The sequence below is a fragment of the Penicillium cosmopolitanum genome, assembly GCF_028827165.1.
Source record: "Penicillium cosmopolitanum strain IBT 29677 chromosome Unknown utg000009l:1.0-9042332.0:1.0-9050551.0, whole genome shotgun sequence".
Classification (NCBI taxonomy): Eukaryota; Fungi; Ascomycota; class Eurotiomycetes; order Eurotiales; family Aspergillaceae; genus Penicillium; species Penicillium cosmopolitanum.
In genome coordinates, this window is record NW_026622679.1 from 2,929,849 (window position 1) to 2,956,169 (window position 26,321).

General features: G+C 49.3%; 13 protein-coding genes across 13 annotated transcripts; 6 read left to right on the top strand and 7 right to left on the bottom strand.

Moving 5' to 3' along the window:
- Nucleotides 1-231: 231 nt before the first annotated feature.
- cdcA (phosphoprotein phosphatase CDC14) lies at nucleotides 232-2,135 on the bottom strand (the record flags this gene model as incomplete). The annotated part of the gene is made up of 3 exons (XM_056633849.1): nucleotides 232-1,402; nucleotides 1,466-2,003; nucleotides 2,087-2,135. 3 exons carry the CDS (start codon nucleotides 2,133-2,135, stop codon nucleotides 232-234), a joined length of 1,758 nt encoding a protein of 585 aa, XP_056484469.1.
- Nucleotides 2,136-4,471: 2,336 nt separating this feature from the next.
- N7509_009213 (uncharacterized protein) lies at nucleotides 4,472-5,364 on the top strand (the record flags this gene model as incomplete). Its single annotated transcript, XM_056633850.1, has 4 exons — nucleotides 4,472-4,781; nucleotides 4,837-5,055; nucleotides 5,104-5,181; nucleotides 5,234-5,364. The coding sequence occupies 4 exons, from the start codon at nucleotides 4,472-4,474 to the stop codon at nucleotides 5,362-5,364; spliced, it is 738 nt and encodes a 245-aa protein (XP_056484470.1).
- Nucleotides 5,365-6,721: 1,357 nt separating this feature from the next.
- Nucleotides 6,722-7,174, top strand: N7509_009214 (CTAG/PCC1 family protein; the record flags this gene model as incomplete). Its single annotated transcript, XM_056633851.1, has 1 exon — nucleotides 6,722-7,174. The coding sequence occupies one exon, from the start codon at nucleotides 6,722-6,724 to the stop codon at nucleotides 7,172-7,174; it is 453 nt and encodes a 150-aa protein (XP_056484471.1).
- Nucleotides 7,175-7,220: 46 nt separating this feature from the next.
- Nucleotides 7,221-7,466, bottom strand: N7509_009215 (uncharacterized protein; the record flags this gene model as incomplete). The annotated part of the gene is made up of 1 exon (XM_056633852.1): nucleotides 7,221-7,466. The coding sequence occupies one exon, from the start codon at nucleotides 7,464-7,466 to the stop codon at nucleotides 7,221-7,223; it is 246 nt and encodes an 81-aa protein (XP_056484472.1).
- Nucleotides 7,467-8,262: 796 nt separating this feature from the next.
- On the top strand, nucleotides 8,263-8,914 carry N7509_009216 (glutathione peroxidase; the record flags this gene model as incomplete). The annotated part of the gene is made up of 2 exons (XM_056633853.1): nucleotides 8,263-8,305; nucleotides 8,406-8,914. 2 exons carry the CDS (start codon nucleotides 8,263-8,265, stop codon nucleotides 8,912-8,914), a joined length of 552 nt encoding a protein of 183 aa, XP_056484473.1.
- Nucleotides 8,915-9,451: 537 nt separating this feature from the next.
- N7509_009217 (asparagine synthetase B family protein) lies at nucleotides 9,452-11,790 on the top strand (the record flags this gene model as incomplete). Its single annotated transcript, XM_056633854.1, has 6 exons — nucleotides 9,452-9,614; nucleotides 9,713-10,170; nucleotides 10,224-10,307; nucleotides 10,368-10,632; nucleotides 10,688-10,879; nucleotides 10,940-11,790. The coding sequence occupies 6 exons, from the start codon at nucleotides 9,452-9,454 to the stop codon at nucleotides 11,788-11,790; spliced, it is 2,013 nt and encodes a 670-aa protein (XP_056484474.1).
- A 312-nt stretch (nucleotides 11,791-12,102) lies between these two features.
- N7509_009218 (uncharacterized protein) lies at nucleotides 12,103-13,946 on the bottom strand (the record flags this gene model as incomplete). Its single annotated transcript, XM_056633855.1, has 2 exons — nucleotides 12,103-13,409; nucleotides 13,463-13,946. 2 exons carry the CDS (start codon nucleotides 13,944-13,946, stop codon nucleotides 12,103-12,105), a joined length of 1,791 nt encoding a protein of 596 aa, XP_056484475.1.
- Nucleotides 13,947-14,930: 984 nt separating this feature from the next.
- N7509_009219 (translin) lies at nucleotides 14,931-16,350 on the bottom strand (the record flags this gene model as incomplete). Its single annotated transcript, XM_056633856.1, has 8 exons — nucleotides 14,931-15,005; nucleotides 15,072-15,221; nucleotides 15,277-15,362; nucleotides 15,445-15,550; nucleotides 15,605-15,738; nucleotides 15,876-15,929; nucleotides 16,052-16,088; nucleotides 16,198-16,350. Coding segments are annotated over 8 exons (795 nt in total), but the record flags the coding sequence as incomplete, so codon positions are not given.
- A 501-nt stretch (nucleotides 16,351-16,851) lies between these two features.
- On the bottom strand, nucleotides 16,852-17,454 carry N7509_009220 (DIM1 family thioredoxin-like protein; the record flags this gene model as incomplete). The annotated part of the gene is made up of 4 exons (XM_056633857.1): nucleotides 16,852-16,877; nucleotides 16,933-17,175; nucleotides 17,237-17,284; nucleotides 17,340-17,454. The coding sequence occupies 4 exons, from the start codon at nucleotides 17,452-17,454 to the stop codon at nucleotides 16,852-16,854; spliced, it is 432 nt and encodes a 143-aa protein (XP_056484477.1).
- Nucleotides 17,455-18,418: 964 nt separating this feature from the next.
- Nucleotides 18,419-19,239, top strand: N7509_009221 (60S ribosomal protein eL22). Its single transcript, XM_056633858.1, has 4 exons — nucleotides 18,419-18,510; nucleotides 18,714-18,749; nucleotides 18,820-19,016; nucleotides 19,091-19,239. The coding sequence occupies exons 1-4, from the start codon at nucleotides 18,496-18,498 to the stop codon at nucleotides 19,215-19,217; spliced, it is 375 nt and encodes a 124-aa protein (XP_056484478.1). The 5' UTR covers nucleotides 18,419-18,495; the 3' UTR covers nucleotides 19,218-19,239.
- A 657-nt stretch (nucleotides 19,240-19,896) lies between these two features.
- rex3 (putative RNA exonuclease Rex3) lies at nucleotides 19,897-21,891 on the bottom strand (the record flags this gene model as incomplete). Its single annotated transcript, XM_056633859.1, has 3 exons — nucleotides 19,897-20,553; nucleotides 20,654-21,493; nucleotides 21,556-21,891. 3 exons carry the CDS (start codon nucleotides 21,889-21,891, stop codon nucleotides 19,897-19,899), a joined length of 1,833 nt encoding a protein of 610 aa, XP_056484479.1.
- A 785-nt stretch (nucleotides 21,892-22,676) lies between these two features.
- N7509_009223 (lipase ROG1 family protein) lies at nucleotides 22,677-24,124 on the top strand (the record flags this gene model as incomplete). Its single annotated transcript, XM_056633860.1, has 2 exons — nucleotides 22,677-22,726; nucleotides 22,816-24,124. The coding sequence occupies 2 exons, from the start codon at nucleotides 22,677-22,679 to the stop codon at nucleotides 24,122-24,124; spliced, it is 1,359 nt and encodes a 452-aa protein (XP_056484480.1).
- A 180-nt stretch (nucleotides 24,125-24,304) lies between these two features.
- N7509_009224 (uncharacterized protein) lies at nucleotides 24,305-25,139 on the bottom strand (the record flags this gene model as incomplete). The annotated part of the gene is made up of 2 exons (XM_056633861.1): nucleotides 24,305-25,087; nucleotides 25,137-25,139. 2 exons carry the CDS (start codon nucleotides 25,137-25,139, stop codon nucleotides 24,305-24,307), a joined length of 786 nt encoding a protein of 261 aa, XP_056484481.1.
- Between the last annotated feature and the right edge of the window lie 1,182 nt (nucleotides 25,140-26,321).

Below are 26,321 nucleotides of genomic sequence, written 5' to 3' on the forward strand. Positions count from 1 at the left end.
GCAAAAAGACGAAGAGGTGAAACATTAAAGCATTTGAATGCAGAAGAAAAATGGGGTATGCACAAGGTTTCCCAATAGGAACGAAGAAGAATAGTAGGAGGCGAGACCGCAACACAGCTGCGGAGGATGCACGGAGCTAGAGGCAAAGACCATTACTGGACAGTGCGTGCAACTCGGTTGGGACTAGAGGCGCTGCCAACCCGGCCACTGGGCTTGCGCACACCTCGAGATTCACTCTTGTTGCTGTCTGTTGCCCGCCGGGGGCTGGAGCGAACTTTGCTGACCGAGATCGGACCATTGGCACTCTTCCGACTCGAGGGGGGTCTTAGGAGCGGCAGTCTCAACCCAGTTTTCCCTGTCCTCGTGAATGTCATCTGCTAATGTGTAGCTAGCAGTGACGGTTGCCGAGTAGCTGATAGACCGCGAGGTTGGTGATGCAACTGGGGATCGCGATGCTCGCTGCTTGGCGAGCATGCGTAATTGAATCTCTTCATCGCTTTCACTGCTTTCATTGCTCAGGCGGTGACCCCGGTGGTTTCGGTCTCCATTCTGTTCAACAGCTAGAGAACCTGATGCGGTCCTAGAGTAAGGGTGGTGCCGGGAATCTTTGCGATGAGATTTACGAGGCTGCCCAGGGGTAGGGGCGGGAAGATTTTCCTCGTGCTGGCTAGCCGCGCCTTCATTGTGGTCAATTTCCCCCAGGGCCGCGCGCTTAGAGTGGCTGTTATTGGGGGGAGTCGCCACTTGACCATTGCTAGGACGCTTCTTCGTCGAAACACGAGCAGGAGTAGCCGGAGCAGACTGGGCGAGCTTTTCCTTCATGCTGTCCTCGAACCACCACTCTCGGAAAGCCATCTGGTTCAAATGAAGCCAGTGTTGTTGGGGTCCCACAACCATACCGGGACGCATGAAACGCATGAAAGCAATCACCTCGTTGGCAGTGAACCCGTAGCGGTAAATCAGATAGGCACCGATCAAGCAGCCAGTGCGACCCAGTCCAGCCTTGCAGTGCACAGCAATGCCCTTCTTCTTAATGGTGATCATGTCATGTGCCATCTTGATGAACTTGCGAACGAGCTGAAGAGGAGGGCATGTACCATCCTCGAAGATCATGTCGATGTGCGAGATTCCCATCGCGGTAAAATATGAGGGGCTATAGAGCTCGGAGTTCAATCGCACCACGAGGCCAATGTTGCGGGAAGAGAAATGGGCGAGAACATTCTTGAAAGGAAGAGGGAGTTTAGACGAAAAGACTTCGGAGATGCTGGATGGGAGCGCATCGTATTCGGGGGTGTTCGCAGGAACGGGAGCGATGGGTTGGTGTTGTGGGGAGGCAAAGGCGAGGAAGTCTTGGGTGACCCAGTTGAAATCGCCCATATCAACTCGCTCGAACTTCTCGTATCTATACCAGATATCAATCAGTACCAATCATGTTATAAGAGGCTAGCGGCAATTCAGAACATACTCTTCGAGATTGAAATCGCGCAGGCCACAGAGACCCTGCTCCTTAGCCCTCCACACGCCATAGACCACATCTTGAATGTTTAAAATGAAGTCCGCCTGGCTGTAACCAGCGTCGCGGAAGGGCATATAAGGAGGGTCAGCCTGCGCAATGGGTGCAAGAGCCAAGTGGGGCGGCCATGATTGGATCAGAACCATGTAGCAGGCAACAAGGCAGGCCGCGTTGGCACGACTGCGTGCGTCTGTCTTGCTATAAAAGACAACTGGACGATCACTGTTTGCTGGGTCTCCCAGGATCTCGTGGAAGAGCACAGCGAAGCGGTACAGGTGACCAATGTGGAGAGGGCCGAAATCGGCATGGAATGCATTGTAAAGAAGGGTGTCATCGACCGTGAAATACACTGGGGAGCGGCGCTTGCTCGTCGGCGTAGTAGGCTGGACCCGAGCCGATCGCTTGCTTGGAGACTTGGCTGTATCGAGCGGGAAAGGGAAAGGCGTTCTTGAAGATGGCGCCGAGTCATAAGAGCCCAGGTAAAGGCGGTCTGTTGTTGTTTCGATGCGTTGTTAGACCCCGCTTGAAGACGCACAGTAAATGGAAGACAATATCAGGGCGACACAAACTCACCTTGGATGTACTCGATCATCTGACCTCCGCGACCTGTATCGACTGTCATGTTGTTGTCACTGTCTGCTTGTCGAAATTACAGGTATAAAGAGATTTGGGGAAAAGAAGGTCACGGCAAGAGTTTAGATCACAGCGGTAATGAATAATGATCAACTCTGTGAGCGCGGGCCAGGACAATTGTTGCGATTGGAATCGCAGGTCGTCGACAATGAAAAGATGGAAGATCTCAAACGCTCATGATCTGATGGATCGGAAGTGCGCGAATTAGATGATTGTGGTGGGGGAATGGGGAGCCTCGAAAGGATGAAGATAAGAATAGAGACGAGAGTAAGAAGAGAAAAGAAGAGAAGAAGTCAGAGTCCAGGCTGTACAGGACGAGAGATGGGGAAGAGGGGTGGGATATGGAAAACAGAGAAGAATCTCATATGGGCAGCTGCCATGCCACGCTAAGCCGATGTTATGTTTGGCCTGGACCGTGCATGCCCATTCTGGGGTTAGCGTGGAGCGTTGGCTCGACAACGGTAGATGCCTGCAGTCTGAGGCATCAATACCGTTGACACCTTAGTCATCGGGGAACGACATGAAGTATTCTTATTGTGTGTACCTCCTTCGGGGTAATTCCAATAACAATAACTGAATAGTAGTCATCTTGCACTATTCATCTTGCTTTGAATTCCCTCTAGACTCTCGGTTTGGAATCTCAAAAATTCCGTACCACATATCCTCTCCGGTCTCCGGTCTCTGTCTCCGCATTGTAGACGCCTGAAAGGGGCAACCCAGGCATAGTATGAACATTCCGTATGACCACCACAGAAGTGTCACAGTGTTCTTGTTGGCCGCCTTGGCTATGTTGGGGCAGTTGCCTTGAGTGGCAGAGGTCAACCCATTGTGCTCGTCGAAATGGAGCCTCTTGCTCTTCCCTTAATTTCACCCCTTTCCGCGGCATCTCCTTTTCTTATGCCATCTTGGACTCTAGCCCTCGCACCGAGTCACGGTACCCTCCTGACTTTACACAGTGATGCAACATCATGCTCAAAGGAAATCGCCATCCCTTGAAGCCGCGACCGTGAGATCAGACAGCAAGACCCATCTGGGCGGGGTGCCGTCATCCCCGAGCCCAGGCGGTTAGGGCTGTTGCCACCCGCCGCTTGTCGTCCTTCACGACGGTGTTATTGTTTAGTTGTTTGATTGTTTGTATACAATCAAACAAACCTGGCAGATCGGCAATCCTCCAATCTCCACCGGCCCGGCTTGATTGGTCCCGCGGGTCAGAGCTTGATTGATCGCAGTACACAACACAAATCCTACCATTCGACATTGATTGTATTCTTTCATCTGCTGAAACATCTCGCGCCTTTAGGCGGCATAAAATCAATACCATGGTCTCGCATGTCGCAGCGGACCGTGCTAAGACTTTTGTCCGTGCTCTCAAAAAGGGGTAAATGAATCTCGGCGGCCTCGGTCGGGCCAATGCGATAGATGCAAGGATATTCAACGGTCGAGCTTCTCTTCAACGTTGACCACAGCGAGCAAATCTCCTGAGCTTGTTAAGAGTCCTGACATGAGTTTTTTGGTGATCGGCATGGCACTATGGAAGCTATTCATGGACCTGCGCATGAACCGCGACCCTTGCCTACACCTCCACTGGATAGGTCGGTGCGGTGGACCGTACCGTATCCCTCGCATGCAAAACAAAATGAGGTCTCAGTTCTGTGCTCACGAGCTTGGTTTTCTGGACTAGCGACAATATACACAAAATGTGTATTCAGAGAGTCTCGGTCAACCATTCCGGCTGCGGACTGGCTGTCGAGACGTTATCCCTCTCAAGTGATGGCACCTGACATCCACGATGAAAAATGCTATTAGCAAAGCCCAGTACAAGCTTCCATCAGCTAATAGTCAGCCAGTCCAACTTTGCACCTTGCTGATAGACAGTTGAGCTTATCCATATCGAGTAGACCGCCTGCTCCGAAACTTTCGACTGCCAGGCCGGGAGTTTGTATTGGGGCCCATGTGGAAACATCCCTTGAGCCTGGATATGGACCACCCAAATTACATATCCAGTGCGGCGGATGGCTTGGATCTCATGCAGATCGTGATTTGTTGCGGAAATAACGAACGAAATTATCGCCACGGAGAAACTCTGTTCCCCTGATGATCGCAGCTGTGTTGCATGTGAGGAGTTGATGCAGCAGGTGGGAGCTCATAAACAACAACGAGCAGAAGTTGTATAAATCTGCAATGAATCCAGCCCTCTGGTCTTATTCCTCAGCTCCAGTCATTCATTCAATCTCGAGTCACTCTTTCAACTTCCCACTCTTCCCTGTACACATTCATTCCCAACCAGGTCATTCTTTCGAATCTTTTATTTCACAAAACGCAAACATGAAGTTCACTGGAATCGCTGTTTCTTTCGCCCTTGTCGGCATCGTCTCCTCCGCTGCCCTGCCCCCTGTCGGTCTCCCTAACATGTCCGTCCCTGAGGGAGCCATTGGTGGGCTCGAGCGTACCGCTGGTGGTATCGTCACCGGCGCTGCCAAGCGGCAGCTCCAATATATCCAGCCAGTCACTGAAAGTGTGGCTAGCTCCATGAACGGCGGTACTGGTGTTGTTGGTAGTGCCGTGGGCACTGTCGAGAGCACAGTCGGAGGTGCCGCCGGCACTGCTGAGAACAGTGTCACCGGCGTTCTGGGTGGTAAGCTTTATTGTGTTCGACTAGAATCCCAGCTTACAACTAACCTTTTATCCAGCTGCCAAGCGTCAGATTAAAAACAGTGTCGAGGAGGTCGTGCGCCCCTTGGAAGATGGTCTTTTGCGTCGCAAGGATCCCATTCAGCCCGTCTCTGAGGCTGTTGCAAGCACCCTTAACGGCGGAACAGGTGTCGTTGGTGGTGCCGTCGGTACCGTTGAGTCCACTACTGGTGGTGTTGCTGGAACTGCCGAAAACACTGTCTCCAATGGCCTGGCTCGTACGTTTTGACATATCCAAGTCTCATTACTCTACTGACCTCTCCCAGACGTCAAGCGTCAATTCGGCAACCTTCCTGCCACCATGCAGCAGACCGGCACTGATGTTCTCGCAGGCCTCAGCGGCAGTATGTATCTCCTCTCATAGCCTTCTGGGTCCCTTTCTGACCTTACTTCCAGACCCCAGCGGCATTTACGGTGCTCTGGCCAACCTCCAAATGATCGTGGCCGCTGGCAAGCTCAACCCTTCCGATATCAACGACCCTACCGGTGCTGTCCAGCGCGTCATTGCCAACCTCGCTGTCGCATAAATCCCGAAAATTTTCCTAGGTCGAAATATTTTCGCGGGGTTTAATATGCATTAAAAGGTGTCATGACTTCATTTGGTCGGCGCGATATTTATATTCTTGTTTTCATTTCTTCCATCTACCATGGGTGTATATCCCAGGGTTTGCCTTTGAGAGACGTTGTATAATACTTTCACGAGTGCCTTTGCTATTTCTATATGACCCGTGCTGAACGAGCTGGGAAGTTACTTCTCCGAGAGAATGTCTTGCCTTTTTTTCCCCTCTAATACCAAATTGCATTGTTTATACCTATATTCAAAATTAGTCGTTGTAGTAAATATCCAGTGGTCTGTATTTTTCGGTCACAAACATATGAGGTTCCCTTCTCTATGGGCTCGCGTCTCCGCGATAGGCGCCGGTCTTGGGCGAGACGACCACACTAGCACCGGCAGACCTAACACCTGGTTTCCCTGGCGCAAATGCTCATGTATACTTCAATTAGACACTGTCATCATGATTGTGTAGTCAAAGGAAATGCTAGACTCTATCGAACGAGTACAGGATGTGAATCTAACCTCGTACCTACCTAGGTAGGAGGCTAGTACCTAACACATTGGAATATCATAGTATTCAATCCTCGGAGCTGAGATTGATACCTTCCATAATTGGCATTGGAGGTTATAAAGCCAATGGAAGTATCGTAGTATCTCTAGTGGTCATGGAGGGACTTCTGAGTCGGATCATTCAAGTTCAAACCTTGGAATATACTAATTTTGTCACGGTGGAGTGGTGCTAGTACTTGGTAATATATATCCGCACTAAAATCCCGGGGCCCCTGGTAGTAGATCCGAGCCTGCAAAGGACCGTGACTCGAAGCCCTGGAGCCTTGCAATAGCACTTTTGAATATCACTTCTCAACTAATTGACTGATAGATATATGCACTACTAGGCATTTCTGGCCAAAATAATTCAATTATAGTAAAAGTTCACAAGTTCCAAACACCAAAGTAATAGTAATCCTTTTGGATGCCCCAGGCCTCAGGCCCGGTGATCAAACATACCAAATTAGACAAAATTTCTAAGACTTGGTATAGTAAGTGATTGTCGCTCAATAACAGACTCCAGAGGCAGTTTGCTTGAGTGGTCTAAGGCGTTCGACTCGGAGGATGAGGTCCTCATATTTGAGGTAAATGCTTCTCTCACGTGAGCCCCTTCTTGATCCCGAGTCACATGATCAAGGGCCCTCGATTTGGTGAACGAAATGTCCAAGACAAGCAGATTCAACACAAGCATTCCTCTCGGTCTAACCTCAAAGTTTGTCATCTCGATAAACCAAAAAAAAACTTTGAGTTATTGAGCTGTGCAAAGCTACGGAATCATCATGGCCGCTACTCAACTTTCTGACTCTGAATTCCCCTACTCTTTGTATGTGCCACCCCACCTTCATGGCCGCACACTGATCCATAAATGGGATACCCATGCGACATGGGAAATGCTGATACATGATTTAGAACCATCTCCCTCCCGTTGCCGACCCACCGTCTCGCATTGTCTGCTCTACAAACCCTCGAGGTCGACGCTGAATTGTCACCATTCGTACGACGCACCTTCGCCCTCGCAGCTCCTACTCCGAACGCCTCCGCTGAAACCCCAGGAGAAGAAGCAGAAGCAAGAACCCGAAGAGTCCAATACTGTTCTGCAGACCACATACCGTGCCACAACAAACCGTATGCTTCGTGTCGCCGTCAATGGGTTCATGGAGAGTATTGGTGTTGTCCTTGGCGTGATGGCAGAGCTGGATGTTGATGTGCTTAAGGCCGAAAGAGAAGGATGAATTAAGCAAAGAAACTGGCTATTCGGTATCTAAAATGCCAACAATTTCAACTGGCTTGCATACATGGTGGCCGGAATTGGTCTATTTTGCCATGCAAAATGACACCAACGTGGTGTCCAGCAGCAACATTGAAAATGATTTGTGACCGAGTCGCAAGTCTTCCAGAACTGAGAGCTTCGAGTGATTTGGAAGTTGCGACTCGACCCTCGTTGGCCATTCCTGGGATTATTGGGGAGCTCAGGTCACGACTGGTGGAAACCCTGGACCAAGACGCCTCCTCAGAAATCGCCATGACGGAAGGAAGGGATTTGAAGTGACCCAGAAGTAGTATGCATGCATACAGATCGGGGATGTCCCTCACAATGGCGTGCGATTTGATCGTAGCTGCAGAATTTGGTGGATTAGAAGAAGCAGGGTTGGGGTGGATTCTCTTCTTCAGCAGAACCTTAGGAACGCGCGGCAACACAGGTTCCGAGGGTTCTACAAGCTACATGTACCTTCAAAGAAGAAAATCAAGTTTCGATAGAGCTTCTAGAAAACCAGACCAGAGATACATAACCCAATCCAATAGTTATGCATTGCCATTGTTAACCGCACAAAGCGTCGATCTAGACCCGATAAGCTTAATAATGGGCTAACGGGATGGGATGGCTGAGTTGGCTGGGTCAGGTCATTCGGTGCTTAACCTTCCTGGGTAAATGCACCGCCGTCGATGATTTTCCATCCTCCAATTAACAAACGTCTAAATCATTCGGACCCGCGGCGTCAGAAAGCACCCGTCGGCTCATCACCCCTCCGGGATCTGGACCTGTGATCATTGGTAATACCTACGAGTAATTCCAAATTATTCTGCAATGGCACCTCGGCTCGTCCTCCTACAAAACCACGGCCTGCGCGCCATTCTAGTTCAAGTTCTTCCTCGCCAAGTCCACCCTAAATTACCGCGGTTCCTCTCGTATCTCCCCGCTTCCTCGTCGACGTCATTGCGATCGTGCCACCCGAGCTTCAAATCCAAATCCAAATCCATCACCTCCGCACTCACCTTCTCTCCCTTTCCAACCCCCCACCAACACCATCAAATCAGAACCATGGCTGCCGCTACCACTTTCTACGACTTCGAGCCCGTCGACAGTACGTGTTCCATGTTCTTTCCCCTCGCACTCCTCCCCCTCTGACCGCGCGAGTCTTAGCCGGCGCAAATCGAGATACATGAGCTAACCTGACCTTATAGAGAAGGGCGAGACTTTCCCTCTCACCTCCCTCCAGGGCAAGGTCGTTCTCGTCGTGAACACCGCGTCCAAGTGTGGCTTCACCCCGCAGTTTGAAGGCCTCGAAAAGCTCTACCAGACCTTGAAGGAGCGCTACCCCGAACAATTCACCATCCTCGGATTTCCCTGCAACCAGTTCGGCAGCCAAGACCCCGGCTCCAACGATGACATCCAATCCTTCTGCCAGCTCAACTATGGCGTGACATTCCCCGTACTCGGCAAGCTCGATGTGAATGGCAGCGAGGCCGCCCCCGTCTTCAGCTGGTTGAAGGAACAGCAGCCTGGCCTTATGGGCTACAAGCCCGTCAAGTGGAACTTTGAGAAGTTCCTCGTTTCTGCTGACGGAAAGGTCGTCGGTCGCTGGAGCAGTCTCACCAAGCCCGAGTCTCTGCAAGACCCTATCGAGAAGGAGATCGCGAAGGCCAAGGCGGCTGGCACTCTTGCCTCAGGAGAACAGGCCAAGTCGTCCTAGGCGTTTGGTTGGCCCCGAGCCCTGTCTTTTATACCAGTTATATACCTGTACCTACCCCTGATCTGTTTAATTATTGTACGAACTAGGCTCGTCATCTATGCAGCATACCGCATGAATAATATCCAGTAATTCATATTTCAATCCTCGCAAATCGGTACAGATGAAGTAAAGGATCGTGCGCAACATATCAAGCTAATGCAAGCGAGACTTTCCACTTTACATCCTTACGAGCCGGTTCTTTTTGACTAATAAGGACAGCTCTGTGATTCCACTTTATCCTTGTTTAGGTCGTTGCTTTAATTTCCGCCCCCGACCCTGGCCCCAATGATGCCCCGCTCCTCGGGCTAGGCGTGCTACGCTGTGACCAATCCGGTTAGAACTTGCGACGTTTGATGATTGTATATCATGGCGTCAAGGTCTAAACAGTATATAGGAGTGCAGAGGGAGGTCTTTCTCTTTCACTTGCAAAGTGCTCAATTATTTTCAGCCTCGGGCCTACACTCAAATACAGTCATCAGGTCTTAATAACAACCCATAATGTGTGGAATCACTGCTGTTCTTTCTCTCGGGAGCCATCCTGCATCCTCGAGTGAGGAACACTCATTACCCTTGGATGGTAAACTTGATGCAAGCTTGGATCTTGTTCAGCACCGTGGACCCGATGCCCGTGGTACATGGACCAGCGATGATGGAAAAGTTTGTAAGTGCTTGATATGAATTGGACTCTCGTGGATAGGGGTGATCACACTCACACACGCACACTAAGATACTGATTTTTTTTTTTTAATTTTTCTTCAGCCCTTGGACATGTCAGATTATCTATCGTTGACCTTAGCCCGGAAGCAAATCAACCATTCCATGATAGCGTTGATGATGTTCATGCAATCGTGAATGGGGAGCTTTATGACGATGAATACTACCGAAATCTCCTGGGTTCCGAATACGATTTCCGCAGTCGAAGTGACTGTGAGATTGTCCTGGCTCTTTATAAGCACTACGGTTTATCGTTTCTATCCCACCTCCGAGGTGAATTCGCTTTTATCTTGTGGGATGCTCGCAGAAAGGTATTCATCGGCGCGAGAGACCGATTTGGAGTGAAGTCGCTCTACTATACAATCGTGAACAATCAGCTACTTGTGGCAACCGAGATGAAGTGTTTTCTACCATTTGGTTGGAAACCCGAGTGGGATGTCCAAGGTCTTCGAGAGTGTGGTTGGGTGTTCGGTACTGGGACAATGTTCAAAGGGGTTCAGTCGGTTTGTTGCCCCTCCATACTACCCATCCCTCGAGTCTTTCTGATGATTTTCAGGTTGCTCCGGGTCACTATATTTCAAGCCGCAACTTCAGTCCTATCAGGGATGCCGTCTATTGGGATGCGGAATATCCAGACAAGGTAGACCAACAATATTTAGGGTTTTAAATACACCGACCCTGGCCGCTAATATTTATCCAGAATACCCCCGAGCTTCGATCAGAATCTGAGATGACCGAGGGTGTGCGAAACCATCTTATGGAAGCCATCAAGGTTCGACTTCGTGCCGACGTGCCTGTGGGGATCTATCTCAGTGGTGGAATTGATTCCTCGGCGGTCGCTGGAATGGTGGCTCACCTTGTTAAAGAAGAAGGAGCTCGAGTGGGGAACGATCAGAGCCATCTTATCTCTCGGATGAAGTGCTTTACCGTACAGTTTGATAAAGATAGTGGAGCTGACGAGTCAGGTATGAATTCCTCCATGTTTAGCTATTTCTTTCATCGGGATATTGACTTTATCAGATATTGCACAGCGTACCGCTGAGTGGCTCGGTGTCGAATTTCATCCCGTGCCTATCACCGAAGAAACCATCGCATCTAAATTTGAAGATACTATCTGGCACAGTGAAGTGCCCTTGCCTGACACAAACGGTATCGGGAGACTAGCCATGGCCGAAGCCGCGAAATCTCACGGTATCAAAGTGATATTAACAGGTTTGTCTGATTCACGTGTACTGGCCTCTCTCTAAAAGCTAAGAAGTCTTGCGTCCACAGGAGAAGGATCCGACGAGCATTTTGGAGGATACAAAGAGTTGGCAAACGACTTTTTGCTGGAAAGCGATCTCTCATGGTCTCCCTCGCTGTCCGAGGCAGAGCTCGCAGAATTATCACAGCATCAATGCGGTCCCGATCATGCAGCATACCTAGCCACCAAAGCTGTCAGATCGTTACCAGAGTCGACCTGTAAAATGCTCAACAACATCTCGGTTCTTACCAAACTCGCATTAGTCTCCCGTCTACCGTTCGCTCCGTGGACTGAGACCTTTGCGGTCACGCACCCGGAAACCGCACAGGTAGAAGGCCTCGACGGACGAGTTCGTGACTTAATCATCAATCGCTGGCATCCACTGCATACCGCAGAGTATATTCTTACGAAAGGTCTTTTTCCCAATTTGCTGCTTCGGTATCTTGGAGATAACGTCGATATGGTACACCATGTTGAAACTAGACCCCCATTTCTAGATCACCACCTCACTGCATATGTTAACAACCTACCGCCTAGCTTGAAGATCAAATGTTCTTTGCCGGATAAGTCTTTGACAGAGAAGTATATCCTTCGAGAGGCGGTGCGGCCTTTTGTTACCGATGAGATCTACAAGCGGCCAAAGAAACCATATATGGGACCAACGAAATTTCCCGAGAACGGACCTCTACATCAGTTGTTCATGCGCCTGATTTCGCAAGAGAATATAGAGGCTCTTGGATTTTTGAACTGGAGTGCAACCGAACAGCTTGTTAGTAAGGCATTCAAGGATCAGAACCCACTGTCCTTTCGAGCTGCATTCCAAATCTGTCAAATTGTGATCATCTCGCAAAGATTCGGAGTTGCCAGAGCGAGAGCCTGAAATTCATTCTTTTGAAAAAGACCAGCCGACTCTGTTTTTCTATCTTTACGCGTGCACCACGAGAGGATATGCTTGCATCCATGCACGAAGACACAGGAGTCACAATGCAACCGTCCAATAAGTGGCAAATGGGACCCGTCCTCATCCACATGCTGCAAAGTATCTCATTTCTATCAAGTACATGTATTGAAAATTCCCGTAGAATACTTTGGCAGGAATCAAAAAAAGAAGTCTATTTGTTGTTATTTTGAATACTTATCATAGCATAATATTTTGATAACCCAGGAGCCTTCGACCCCCTAATAAAGTAAATTAGTTTGGAACGAGTCCAAGTCCATCCGCTAATCCAGCAACAATCTCGTAGAATGCCCAAGCTCCCGGGTCTGGCAGTTCTTGGCTCGATGCCTCTCCAACATATGTCGCTCGCCCAAACTTGGCCTTGAGATATCTTGTTGCCTCTGCCTTCTCTGAAGCTAAATTAACTGCAGCAACAAAGTCATTGGTCTCGGAGAACTTTTCGTCAAAGGGTAGGAGAACATCCATGACAGTTCTATCTCCTTCCCGTGCTCCAGTGTGTGACTTTAAAGCTGTCACCGCGGATGCCAAGGCTGCGGCATAGAATTGTGATGTCGAAGGGCTTATCTTTCCCTGAGACAGATTGGTCCTCAGAGCTGTCGCTAGGGCTGATAGAAGAACTCCAAAAATTGCACCGAGGGTTCCTCCCATGTCGTCAACGTCTTGCAAAATTGAGCGAATGACTTCCAGTACATCGCCAGATTGCGCGCATCCTTTATCAACTCTGAGCAAGATAGATTCGGCCAGGCCTAGAACGGCCTCACCACAGTCACCATCGCCCATGACCATGTCCCACTGCGTCAACTTTGGCTCGGCCGAAATTGCTCTCTCGCATGCAACCCTTAAACCCTTCTCTAGTCGAGAAGAGTCGAAGTTAATGCTGTCAGATGCTGCCTTTTGTTCGTTTTCTTGGGCATCGATATCCTCGAGAGAAATCTTCTTTTGAGAAGAAGAGGGGCGAGTGGTATTGGGCCAAGAGACGGCAGTTGTGGCGCTATCAAATTGGCGAATCAAGGTAGCGACAGATTCACTCGATTGCTGAGCTGCGGCAGTAAGATTGCATAGGGAGATCGAGAAGCCCGGTGCGTTGAGAGACGTCTCGAATGCACCAAATAAGGCCCTGCAAGGTTTCATATTCCAGCGTGAGTTCAACTGGATTTGGATTTCATCGGCCAGGGCAGATAGTTCAAGAACGGAAAGACCGCCATAGTTGTTGATCAACAGCCCGACTTCATCATTCGTCTCAAACTTGGCGAATGCTCTTTCTGTGTCGGTCTCATCACACAGAAGCTTGAGGCACCGCTCGATGATCTCTTCAACTGACGGGGCGGGAGAAATGTGAAGTTGTCCAGGCTCGTTGTGAATTCCGGCACCAACAACGACCACATCGTCTGGTACGGTCGACTGTTGATGTCTACCTGGAACATGGCAGTGGTCGAGCGCCGAGGCAATTGTGACCGTGTGACCATTGACGGCTTGTCCAAGCGCAAGGCATTGCTCAAAGGAGTAGCCTTCCGCAGCGGCAGCACCGATTATCTTCATTGCTACGGTCCATTAGTCGACAGTAACCATTGGACTAAAAAGGAGAAGAACTTACTGAAGACATGGCCAGGGAGGCCTCTCCTTCCCATGTGGCTATTCTTGCTTCTTCCAATTGAAACGTCATCAGTCGCATGTAAGATGGCAATGTTTTCAACCAGGCCTTCGGCTTTGGCCCTTTCGGCCGCAAGGCCAAAGTGAAGACGATCACCGGTATAGTTGGTGATCAAGAGAATAACACCCTTTTTGGAGGGTGCCATTCGAATAGCAGTAAGAATCTGCTTCGCACTTGGTGATGCAAAAATATCACCACATGCAACAGCTGAGATTAAACCGTCGCCGACATAGCCACTCCATGCTGGTTCGTGCCCTGATCCTCCACCACTGATGATACTCACTTTTGAATCATCATGATAGGCATTGGCAACGACTCGCTCACCATAGTTCAAGCTTAGATGATCATTTGCAGATACAAGAGCTCGCAGCCCTCTGGGAACCAATGAGTTGGCACTTGTTGAAGGAAAGTAGTGTTTGACAGACATTGTTTAATGGCACACCAAAACCAGCCTTTGGGGATTGTAGACTAAACAAAGGTGAAATAAATTGAGACGAGTTAAGCTTCCACTTGCAAGTTCCATGCTATTTCTAGTAACTAAATTACCCACGCACAATGAAGTGTCTCGGCTTGAGGCAAAGCATCATCGTGGCTTCTCCGATCTTGGCAACCCCGTAGGCTCAGTATCACAAGTAGGAGATACCGTGGCGAGCTGAATGAGATTCAAGACCAGATTGAATTATTATTGGGAGTCCTTTCGTCACTAGATCCGTTTTCAGCGCCAATCTTCCTACCCCGTGGGAGATGATCGGTTCTGGTCGACGGCCGCCCCACCACAGAACTACGGGCGATGGAAACCTCGTGTCGAGGTCGTTCGAAACAATCCAGCCCACTTAAGCAAAGTCGGATCTCAATTCCCATAGTGAATGCTGCTTCGCCAATTTGTATCTCACTCCACATATTTGACCCTCTCATCCCCATATTTTGAACCCCGGGCTGAGAGAACGAAGCTCTCGGGAGGCCGAATGAGGCACTACCGTTGATCACCTGGGGTTGTAAGTGCCGCACTACCTCCATTAAAAAAATACTCGATACGAGGCATTCTCTCTCTCGGTTCTAATTTAAGTCATTTTGTTTGGAAAATAGAGCTATTGTGATGGGTAGATAATAGCCGAGTTCCAAGCCCACTGGTCTGGGTGGCTCGTGAATTTCACTATCATTCGAATCGAGGAATGTGACTAGGAGCTTACATCTGAGCTACAGGTCATGACCGAAAGCGAGCTTGAAGGAAATCTTTACGTCTTCTTTTGGCACTTTGATATCTTCGGATGGTTCAAAATTGATAGTCCGTTCATATTGCCTGTTGCTAAATCGGAATTAGTACCTCCCTTTTCCTTTTATTGGCCCCGGTGGGCTTTGTCATATCTTTTGACCTTCCTCGAATTCCATTCCGTCACAATGTTGAACAGCCCTATGCAGTAGCACCACCCTTGGGGATCAGGTTTCGCAATGAAAGGTCGTAGACGACATCTTCGACCTTCTTAACCTGTAGGTAGAGCGGCGAGTTAGTATCTTGTTGGCGAAATTAGCTCTAGTAAGAACAGTGACTAACGCTGTATTTAATTCCATCGCTGCGCTTGCGTAGAATATCATTCTTCAGATTGAGAAGCTGGAATCCAGAAAAGAGGTCCTTGATGAAGTTGCCGATCTGAAGGGGACGCTCATAGTCGCCCAGAGTTACGGAGTTAACCGCCAGACGAGACTGTGGAGAAGTTAAACAAGATGACTCCTGACGACCGTGGGGGAAAGATACTGACCAGTTCCTCAACCATGGCAATCAGCGCCAGGAGATATTCCTCGATGGTCAGGTGGAACGCATCTTGTTCCTTCAGGTTGATGGGAACTGTGAGAAGACAGCACCGTAAGTCTCTTTCCAAACCAAATCGATACGGAAAGGAAATCATGGCAAAACGGTGTGAACATACGATCCAGGAACCTTCCCACGTCTTCGATCGTCATGAATGAAGCCGAATCTGGGCCCTTGTGCTCTGGGAGTCCACCTAGCCAAGCACACAGTTCAACTGATGCGACCTGTATGTTCGAATTAGAATCATTCGGAGGTTGACAGCTTGGGGTTGGACGAACCAGGTTTTGGAGTTCGCGCGACCACAGCCCATTGTACTTGTAGAATGGGTGTTTATCGGCAACACTTCTCAAGCGAGCGACTTCTTCTTTCTGTGCAATAATGCTGGCGGTGGCATCGTCAAGGACGGGTTGCACTATTGTCGTTATATCAGCCACGCTGGGGTCCCAGAGATCACACCAACACGCACTACCCGGGAAGGTAGGGGTGGATTAGAGGAGAATCTTAAAGGAGCAAAGTTTCACCACCAGAACACGATCGATTCGTACGTACACTTATCACTGGGGGTCGAGTGCGCCCTGGCGAGGATAGCTTGTGTCGAGCGCCCTATAGAAATCGCTCATCAGTATCCGGTCTTGATTTGGTGGAGCCGCGCATAGCTCGATCAGCCCTTTACTCTTGGAGTGAGAAGCTCTAGAACATCAGGCCCAAAGTGCTGAGAAAATTACCTTTCCTAGCGAGCGTCTGGACAATCTCGTGCAGTTCCTGTTCACGAAGGTGAGTTTCTGATGACTGTTGTGCGCAACGGCTTCAGGCTTGGCACGGAAAAAATCCGTGGACAAGCACGTCGCAGGCGCGGGTGCGGGCGACTTACATCACGAACGGTGGTCTCCTCATCAATCTTCGTCTGGAGATCCTCGAAAATACGTTGGTCAATCATCTTCGCGAGTTGTGTGGGTGTGAGAAGTGAAATGAAGGTGAAGTTAAGATGTTGCGGCGGGTTGAGTGCGGTGTTGAAGTCGAGCGCCTTACGTCAAATTTCAGGCAAATAACCACCACGCGGGATATGGTTAGCAAGAGAGATATGGATATTTCAAAAATTCTGATTTTATAGCCACTAAAGTGAATTTCTAAAATTTTCTCACAGTGTACTACTGCTACGGAGAATGAATGACTTTCGAACCCCTTCCTACTATCTACTGGGGGAGATGACTTCTTTTGGGAATTATATTGAAATTTCGGCGAACCGCTGTATAAAAACCCTTGAGATTCTGCTGCAACGGCTAGTCTGTGGTTACTTTTGGTGGTGTCGTCCTAGGCCATGTGAGCTGCCAATGGCAGATTTTCCTTGGCCGTGAGATAGGCTCGCCGGGCAGCAATCACAAAGCACAGGTATTGAGTTTTAGTTTCTCGCTAGCTCATTTCCAGCGGTGTCTATCGTAAATATCATAATATGGAAGACAGCCATGAGAGAAGCACATCCAGTGCCACCGCTCTCCTAAACAAGCCTTCTTTAGTACCGCCTTCTCTAATACCGGTATCTCGTGGAGTAATCTGCAAGCGGTTAGCCTCTGAAGTATCATTGCGCGAAGGGTCGGAGAGATCGTACCCTTGGGACTGACGACGAGACCGCGACCCTTCTTCGCACCCTTGTAAATGGTCTCGATGATGTCGATCAGTTCCTGTTTATCCTCCAGCACCCAATTCAACTTGTTATTGTTTCCCGTTCCGAAATCGCACATCATATGTTTATTGCGATAGAAGAACATCATCGTCATTGTATCGTAAAGCTCGTACATCTGGTTGAAATCGGGTACTTCGTCGATGTCGCACAGGTAGATAACCGCGAAGTCTGTCAAAAGGCGCATTAGCATTCGGGTCTTCTTCTCGAGAGGCAAAGTCGGGCGGGTTACTCTTAACGCGTTCGGCAATCTTGTAGAGCAGCTCATCTTGGCGAATACCTGTGCACGGAATATTAGCACTTGTTGCGACCACAACACAAAAGAGGTCTCTTACAGTCCGGGTCGTGATCACGACCAAAGCGGATCACCACGAGGCGCTCCTCCTCCGATAGAATGGCCTGGTCCACGTGCCAGGCACTGCGAAGGTGAGGAAGAACAATAGAACCCATGACGGAGGGGCTTTGAAATATGAGCAAGACCCGGGGGGCTTCGTAGCTGAGAAAATTGGGGTGGCTTCAATTTGTTGGAGAGCTTGAGCTTATCGCAAGGCGGGACTGGCGATAAAGCACACTCACGTGACCTTGCATTAGGATAGCGGGCGGCTTGTCACGACCCTAATTTTCAAGTCATGACTTCTACATACGTGAGCTTTCAAACTGGCATACGGCATACGGTGTATGAGGATCCAGCTGTTCGCCTTGAGGGACATGTGCTGGCGGGAAGTAGTGTGTACAATATCCGGGCATGGACATGTCACGATTTGGTTCCAGGGTACGTACAGGTAAAAATCAATACATCGCTTATCATGGAACTACCCGCAATGTAAGAACTATATTTACAACCGGTTATTGAAAGAATTGAACAGCCAGATCTTCTCCAAGCAGTCAGACAAGCCGACATAATTGATGAAAAAGGGTGTTCGCGTCGATCGGAGATAGTGTAAGCCCGATGACACGGTGCGGCGAGGCATGCGCAAGCACAGAGGCCAAGCCGCGGGATCCAAAAATGAGAATAATCAAAGTTGTTTTCCATTGGAAAACTTTCAGAGATTAAACTGAAAAGAACAGATACTACACTTGATCTAAGCCAATTGGCAAAGAGAGCTGGAAAGAAAAAAAGAAGAGGAAGGTGGCGGGAGGCAGGAAATATTTATACCCTCAGGGGAAGGGGAAGGGCGGTCAGTCCAGGGATTCTGCCCCATTAGCTTCGTTTATGCGAGCCAATAAGAGCGGATCTGGAACAAGGGACCCAGCATCCACAGTGGAAGTCACCTGACCCGGGTCAAGACACATGCTGCCTGCTACCCTTGCCCTAAGTCTATCCGAAACAGGAATAGCGCACACAACGCTCCGCGGGCGCTGGCGAATTTTCATGTTGCAGGCGGGCTCCACTCGGCGAGATCTTCTCCCCATCCCTCTCGACCGGCGCAGGATATTCACCTCTTTGCGACCCTTTTCACCAAAGTCCAATCCATCCCCCTCACAGTCACAATGGCTCCCGCTGCTGTACGTTGAAAATATACTGCGAACCGCTTTGCTGTTCCCCCCGTGGGCATGCCTCGACGGACTCTTGTTGCGCTCTCCGGCCGATACTAGATATTGAAAGATCTATCTATGTCGCTGCCTCGATCTAAGCAAGACTCCTCGAGACTGCCATGGGGATTCCGACCTTATGGAGCAGTAGGCTAATTCAATCTTTCATTCAATAGACCCGTGGTCGCAAGGCCCAGAAGGTCACCCACAAGGTATGTCAACACTTACACAATCTACAACCCAACCCATTGCGGCGCGAAGATACTAACAGCACTTCCGCAGTTCATCATCAACGCTTCTCAGCCCGCTAGCGACAAGATCTTCGATGTCTCCGCTTTCGAGAAGTTCCTCCACGACCGCATCAAGGTCGAGGGCCGTGTCGGTAACCTCGGTGACCAGGTTGTCATCTCCCAGGTTGGCGATGGCAAGGTTGAGGTTGTTGCTCACATCCCCTTCTCCGGCCGCTACCTGAAGTACCTGTGAGTCTTTCCCCTCCGCGCATACGACTGCACGCCATTCCCAGCACCCCTCTGACCACTATTCCCTTTTTCAGCACCAAGAAGTACCTCAAGAAGCAGCAGCTCCGTGACTGGCTCCGCGTCGTCTCCACCTCCAAGGGTGTTTACGAGCTCCGCTTCTACAACGTCGTCAACGACGAGGCTGAGGAGGATGAGGAGTAAATTCGCTCCATGGGCTTTGGACGATTAGCCCGTGAGGCTACGAAATAAAAAAAGTTCATACCTTCCATATCTGTTCTTTCGTAGTCGTGTTCTAGCTATTGGAGACATTGCTAGCGAGATACGTAGATTTTCGAGCTGTATTTCCTAGGGCTCCATTTCCTGCTATGGCCAAGACGAAACCTGCAGAATCACAATTCTCTACGTAATTCTAAGATTCCAAGGTTGGCATATCTGCTCTGGTGCAATGCTTCCACGGAACCGCCGTTATTTTATACTACTACTGGTAGTACTAAATCTTGCTCGGCCAAGTTGTAACTGATATTGCACGACCAAGGGCGCGCCACTTTCCAATGGACCTAAGGGCTTCATTATCCCTCGGGTGTGGAAGCCTTTACAGCAGCCCTTGCAATACTATACCCAACCTCCAGGTTGGAAATTGTCATCACCTAGAGCAGTCACGGTAGTACTGGAATATATGCACATTAATGCCTGCATTTCAATGCTATATACTAGTACCAATAAAAACGCGGATGTAGACAGTCCTTAAAAGGGGGTATGGGTGTTGTATCATAAAATTGATAGCATGGTAGTAGTATAAAAGGATGTCTTGCTCCTCTATTTATTGCATTTGGTTGCGAAATCTCAAGTCACCCCTCGGCGCTAACGATTGGTGGACAGTTCAGGTGGGAGGCCTTTTTCTCTTAAATCCAGCACCAGGACTAACGCTTATCCCTATCTTGTGTGCTTGGAGACTTTGAGTGTCTTCGCCTGCTGGAGGGATCAGTTCATTATTCTCAAATTTCCATCCCTTTGCCTTAAGACGCTTCCATAATTCCCGCACTTTGACTCGCACAAGATCTCCCGTTGCGATAGAATCCTCTTTAGAATCATGGCCTTGGTTCCCTCCGGTTTGGATGTCGCGCTCCAGAAATCTGCGAGCAAGAGCCTTCAAACCAACGCGGAGAGGGAGACCGCCGGCCGGGTTGGGGTAGAGAATCACCGTGTCGATGACGGTGGGGTGGATGATCCGGCAAGCATTGAGATCGTTGTCTATTGCATGTGCGATCAATGGCGTATCCGGTTGAAGAAGGTTCAATAGAAGTTCCCGTGCCACAGCCGGTGACTCGACAACTTGCATCGATTTGGACTTCTCCAGTTGACTATCTGACGAAGCTGCTTTAGGTATTGGGATCCCGTAGGGCACAGCGGAGGCATAGTGCTCAGGAAAGACGCCCGAGAAACGCGAGTTCAGATCCAACACCTCTCCCATAGGCTTGACGAGGACATCGAGTAGCTCCCGGCCTTCTGGCCAGCTGACAGCAGTGAGGCGAATGAGCTCTCAGGCCAAGGGTTGTATATCCCATTTCGCAATCGAAAGAAACCGGATCCATTCGTCCTTTTTCAGGCTGAGCGGGAGTTGTTTTGAATTGAAGTACCGATGCCAGTCGTTTGGTCTCTGATACTTTGAAAACATGTGTGTTGGCCTTGGTGCATCCGGATGAGGTACCCACAGTTTCGCTGCAGCAGGGAAAGTATGTCTCTGAGGAACCAGTAACATTGTCGGTCCTCTTGCGAGGAGGATGAAATGGCCGGCTGGGATGGTAAGTACACTGGCCCCCAGACGCCAATGCCCCATCTTCGCGGCGACCGGGGAAGACTTGGAATCGCCCACCGCATCGTTCGCATTTCTCCCAGCCTTTTGAATCGGAAACCCCTTGCTTGGCTGTTTCTATGGCTGCCTCTGAAGGTGCTTTTGTGACATAGCCATACTCTTCGAGGCCGTCCAGTGAGGTAATGAGATGAGTAGCGATGGCTATTTCCTCTTTGACGGAGAGGCCGGTGTCAATGGGGGGTGAGGTTGGGGCGGCTTGGGTGGGCTCAATGGGCTTGATCTTGTAATAGCGGGTATTCAGATGGGTCTTCACTTCATCGGTCCAATCTTCCAATTTCATCTTTGTCAATTTGACAATTCGGAGTTTGATAATGTTGGAATAAACACTGTAATTATCTCGTGCCACTTTTTCCTCCTCATCCAAGGCCATAGTCACAAGTTCATCGCGATTGAGAACAAAGCACTTGTTTGATTCATCTTTGGAACTGACCAACTTCGTGTTGAGCGTCGACATAGCCCCGTGAAGCTTATCCAAAATGGCAGATCGAACGGCATGGGTAGCTGGAGCTTTGGTGAGCATACGAGGATTCAAGCTTTCTTTCCGCACTTTTCGAGGGGGGGGAGCTTCTTTGACGTGTCTCCTGGAGAGGGGGCCGTGTTGCTGCTGGCAGAAGCTTCATGCTTGATGGGCCTAGATCTTGATATAGCCCGAGGCGGAGGCGATACATTTCGAGAGGCTGATGGCAGCTTAACGCCGTCGCCGCGAGTGCCTTGAGATTGAGGTTTTGAACTCAATGTCGGCAAGGGAGTTTTCGTTGGTAGCTTCGGATATTGCTGATTTCCGAGAGAAGTCGAGGGATCCCTCTGAGCTGAGTTGACCTCGCCTAATCTTTGCTTCTTAGAGACATGCCCACTTTCATCGCTGAGGATGGCGGCAGCGTTAGAGGGCCTGCTGGCTGTCGCTAGGGTGCACTTATCGTGGTTGAACATGCATGTGAAAAGATCACATTCTTGACCCCGAGGACAAGGTATTTCGGCAAATAGACCGAGTGGTTGAAACATGTTGAAAGCGACTAATCAGAATGATGACTTTCGGCCCAACCTTCTTGGGAAGGAGGTTGGTTGAAATCAAGAGCTAACAAGAACTATCTTTCATCCTTGATGTTGCATATGATGCTGCATGTGTCCAATAAATTCCACCGCGAGGGAAAATAGACGTCTTGAAGTTTGCGAGGTGATTTGGTTCAAACCAGGAGTAGCATTATCACGGCCGTCCGAGGCCTGTAGGGTCTCGCAAACAATCAGATAAACACCAGGCCCGCGCCGACTTCGGATGCGATTAGCGAGGATCGAATGGACAGTGGAAGATTGATGAGGTGTCTTTCAAAGTGACAAATCTGGCTAGTCGCAGATATTCGGAGTTGTCATCAATGAATGGAAAGGCCTGGGCAGCGAAGCCACGGGCGCAGGCTGGGGAGGGAAATTGCCAAGAATCAATAATGTCGCCTGATTTATCGGGCAGTAAGGTATCCACAGATTCTCGGGGGTTTAGGCAATCACAAAAGCCGCAGTTGGCGGTATATGCAGTGGAGTAAAGTAAGACTGAGGCTGAGCAGGCTAAGGTAGGCCAAGGCATGCTGACCTGAGGCACGGAGTCGGGACCATCGGGACCCGGCGTGCTTACCAGCTCCGACGGGCTTAATCGGCGATGAAGTGCAACCAAGGGAGAATGGGATGTTCTTAACTCCGGAACACGAAGTCTTTTTAACTACTTCGCCCCCCCCCCCGCCCTGCCCCTGTCCCTAGATTTTCCCCATGCCAAATATCTGATTTGATTTTACACGAAAATGAGGGACACATCTCCCAAAGCCGACCATCTGTGTGTTCTGGTCCATGGGTAAGCTTCTAATTCCCAGCCACCGCGAATGACGTCGCGCCGCCATCGCGCGTAAGCATGAACCAAACTGATCGCTTTGGGGGGGACAGACTGTGGGGCAACCCATCTCACTTGGATCAAGTAGCCACTGCACTCGAAGAACGACATGGCGAGAAGTTGCATATCCTTTGTGCCAAAGAAAACAGTGGCAATTTCACCTACGACGGCATCGAGTTGGGCGGCGAGCGCTTAGCGCATGAAATCGAGGACACACTAGATACCCTGGAGAAGGAGGGCCAGAAGATTCGAAGAATTAGCGTTGTCGGCTACTCCCTGGGAGGTCTTGTCGCAAGATATGCCATTGGACTATTAGAAGCTCAAGGTTGGCTTGACAAAGTGGAGCCTGTCAACTTCACCACCTTCGCCTCTCCACATGTCGGAGTGAGAGCACCACTAAAGGGCTGGTGGGGAAAGTTCTGGAACGTGATGGGAGCTCGCACAGTCTCTATGTCTGGCCAACAATTGTTCATGGTCGACTCTTTCCGTGATACTGGTCGACCACTCCTGAGCGTCCTCGCAGACCCAGAGAGCATTTTCATCAAAGGCTTGAAAAAGTTCCAGAACCGATCTACCTATGGCAACATTCTAAACGACCGAACGACCGCATTCTACACAACGACCCTGTCCAAAGTGGATCCTTTCCAGGATCTGGAAAATATCAATATCAACTACGTTGATGGTTATGAGCAAGTCATTATCGACCCTAACGACTACCTACTACCTTCGGTATTGAGTGATTCGGACTCTGTAACTGCGACAACATGCGAAAAACACAAAGCATTCATGAGGGATGCGCCTTTCTGGATGCTCGTTCTCGTTCTGATCGGTCCCGTCTCAACATTATTCCTTGCCAACTCTGCCATACAAACCTTTCGCAGTCAGCGAAGAATAAAATTGCACGCGGAAGGAGATAATGGGCTACGCTTCGGAAGATACAAGATACCTTTGCTCATACGTGATGCTCAAAGCGCCCTTGAAGAGGTCTTTGAACATGCAAATGCCCAACAAGAGCCAGCTTATCTCTCGAGCACCGAATCCGATATGTCTGATCCATCCGAGATGGGAGAAAGGTTTTCAAAGTCAGGCAAACGCAGCAGGTCACCGTTTGGCTCAACTTCGTCTAAGAAGACCCGCCGTGCCAGCGTCGAACACCCGCATCATCATCCAAAACTCGCATTGACACCTGAACAATTTACTATTATCGATAATTTGAATGATGTGGGATTCACCAAATACCCCGTCTACATTCACAACCACCGGCATACCCACGCTGCGATTATTGTTCGCTCGCCAAAAGACGGCTTCTACGAGGGCAAAATCGTTATGAAGCATTGGCTGGATCAAGGATTCGTCATCTAACTTGATATTTTGTGTCTTAATCGAAGTTATTAGCGGGCCCAACGCCAACCATCATGCGAAATTCTCTTTACACCAATGTTTCATGGAAGTTAATATTGCCTGTCGCATACTCGGAATCTTTTAAATAAATATCTATATACCAGTAGATACAAAATAATCTACCATCATTCATGTTTAATATCAAGCAACCAGTCTATTGCTTCTCAGGAACTTCGTACGAGACCCGGCTAATCCCTTTTTGTCGACTGACTTTGCGAATAGCGATAGGCCCAGCCAAACTGGTCCGGTCGACATGGGTACCACCGCAAGGATTCTGATCAAGTCCACCAATACTTGCGACTCGAACTGGGCCTTCGCGATTTTTCCCCGGCCCTCTAGATCGGAACCATCTTCTACCCATGAGATGAGAATGGGCAGATCCTGTTTTACCAGCTCGTCCACCTTTGCCTGAATCAGCAGCTTTTGCTCATTATACAGTAAGCCTTCATACTCCATGCAGGCTTCTCCAGGCGCATGGTTGGCCTTGACCTTTTTCATATCGGGAAAGAGAAGCTCCATTGCCAGCCCGACGATGTGGCCTCCCGTATGCAGGCGAGAATGATAGTCTCGGCGATCGCCATCGACATTTTGAATAACACGCTGGCCTTCAACGAAGATGGTATCGGTATTGTCGGGCTTCCCGAAGTGCAGGATCCTTCCATCCTGTGTTTTGCGGACTAGAAGCACGGTGAACGTCGGCTCCTGATCCTCCAGAGCAAGAGTGCCCGTATCGCTAGGCTGTCCGCCCCCGCGCGGATACAAGATTGTCTGGCGCATGACTATAGCTGAATATTCTGGGGAGAGAGATTTGGCTAGACATTTTTCGTTTTCTGAGAGCGATGAAATCGATTGACAGGATATCACCTCCGTAGTCAGAGTTCTCAGAGAAGCATCATGGAGGTATAATGCCTCCGTGCATTGAGCCTAGTCTAATTAGAAGTTAAAATTCCCCGCCGGATAGTGCGCGACATACCATTATTGTCCGATGAGAATTGAGATGGCTGCGTGATATTTGTTTTCAACCTTGAAGAAAATCTAGCAATCCAGGGAGTCATTTTCCCCGCGGTGGGTCGATGTCATCTCAAGGGCGTAGTTACCGCCCGGAATATCAGGCTCAAATATCTACCGTATCGAGTCGATACGAAGACTTACTATATAATTATACGACAAGGTCCAACTTGAGTGGCATCCTCTAAGTCCTGTGCTCTGATATTGCCTGGACAAGGTAGACGTCCACAAATGCAATCCTCGTGGTTGTCGTTAGTTCGCTATGGTATCCGATGGATGCACAGCAGACAATGGGACTGACGAAATGTGTCACGTTTATCTGAAAAAGTCACACTTAATATGACAGAATACAAATATAGAAGCATGGATAATAGGCTGCACGTAATTCCTTTTCAAATAACCAGGAATGTAACTTAGATTCCGCAACTACCGCTACTCCACCCCGGATTTGATCCCCGCATATACATACCCTGTCAGCCAAGAACATGGAAGTGAGGGGATGATCTCGAATCAGACCTCAATGTTATCACTTCCAAGGTTCTCCCCGGGCTGCCTAATCTGTCACTTCCGTGACCTCGTACCGCCACATGGACCACCGCCGTGGGACTGGTTTGATTTGCTCGCGCTTTCAAATCCAAAGGGCATGACAAGGATTGCGAGAAATGGCATTAACCCAGTTCAGATTTACTTCTCGCGTGTTTGATTAACCTGGCACCCAAAGGGCTAAAATATCGTTGTCCCGCCTACTATTACGTCACGGTATTTACCATTCCGCTATGTAGGAAGCTGAGAGTTTCGGGATAGTCTGGGCATTTGGCCCTGGTAAGTTGAACAAAGATTAACCGCGGATTTCTTAATGTAATAGGATAAGACACAGTACTAGTATCCTTCATGATCTACCAATGTAGGTAGTGTTGATTTGCATGAAATTTCGAGTCGGGACAAGGAAATTTTAATTTATAGATCTCATTTCATTTCATCATCTAGTAGGTAAAATGCTTCGACGAAGTAGATTGAGAAGTCCACCACTCAGTGGAAGGCTACCCCGGGCCACAAAGTAGAATAAGCAGAAAATATCTGTGGAATTTGGTCGTTGTATGGGAATCATTCAAAGTCAGGTCGCGTGATAGACATATAACATATGATCAAG

Coding starts and splice junctions, on each gene's coding strand:
- N7509_009221 (XM_056633858.1), top strand. Junction 18,750..18,819: donor CCCAGAAGGTCACCCACAAG/GTATGTCAACAC, acceptor GCACTTCCGCAG/TTCATCATCAACGCTTCTCA. Junction 19,017..19,090: donor GGCCGCTACCTGAAGTACCT/GTGAGTCTTTCC, acceptor TCCCTTTTTCAG/CACCAAGAAGTACCTCAAGA.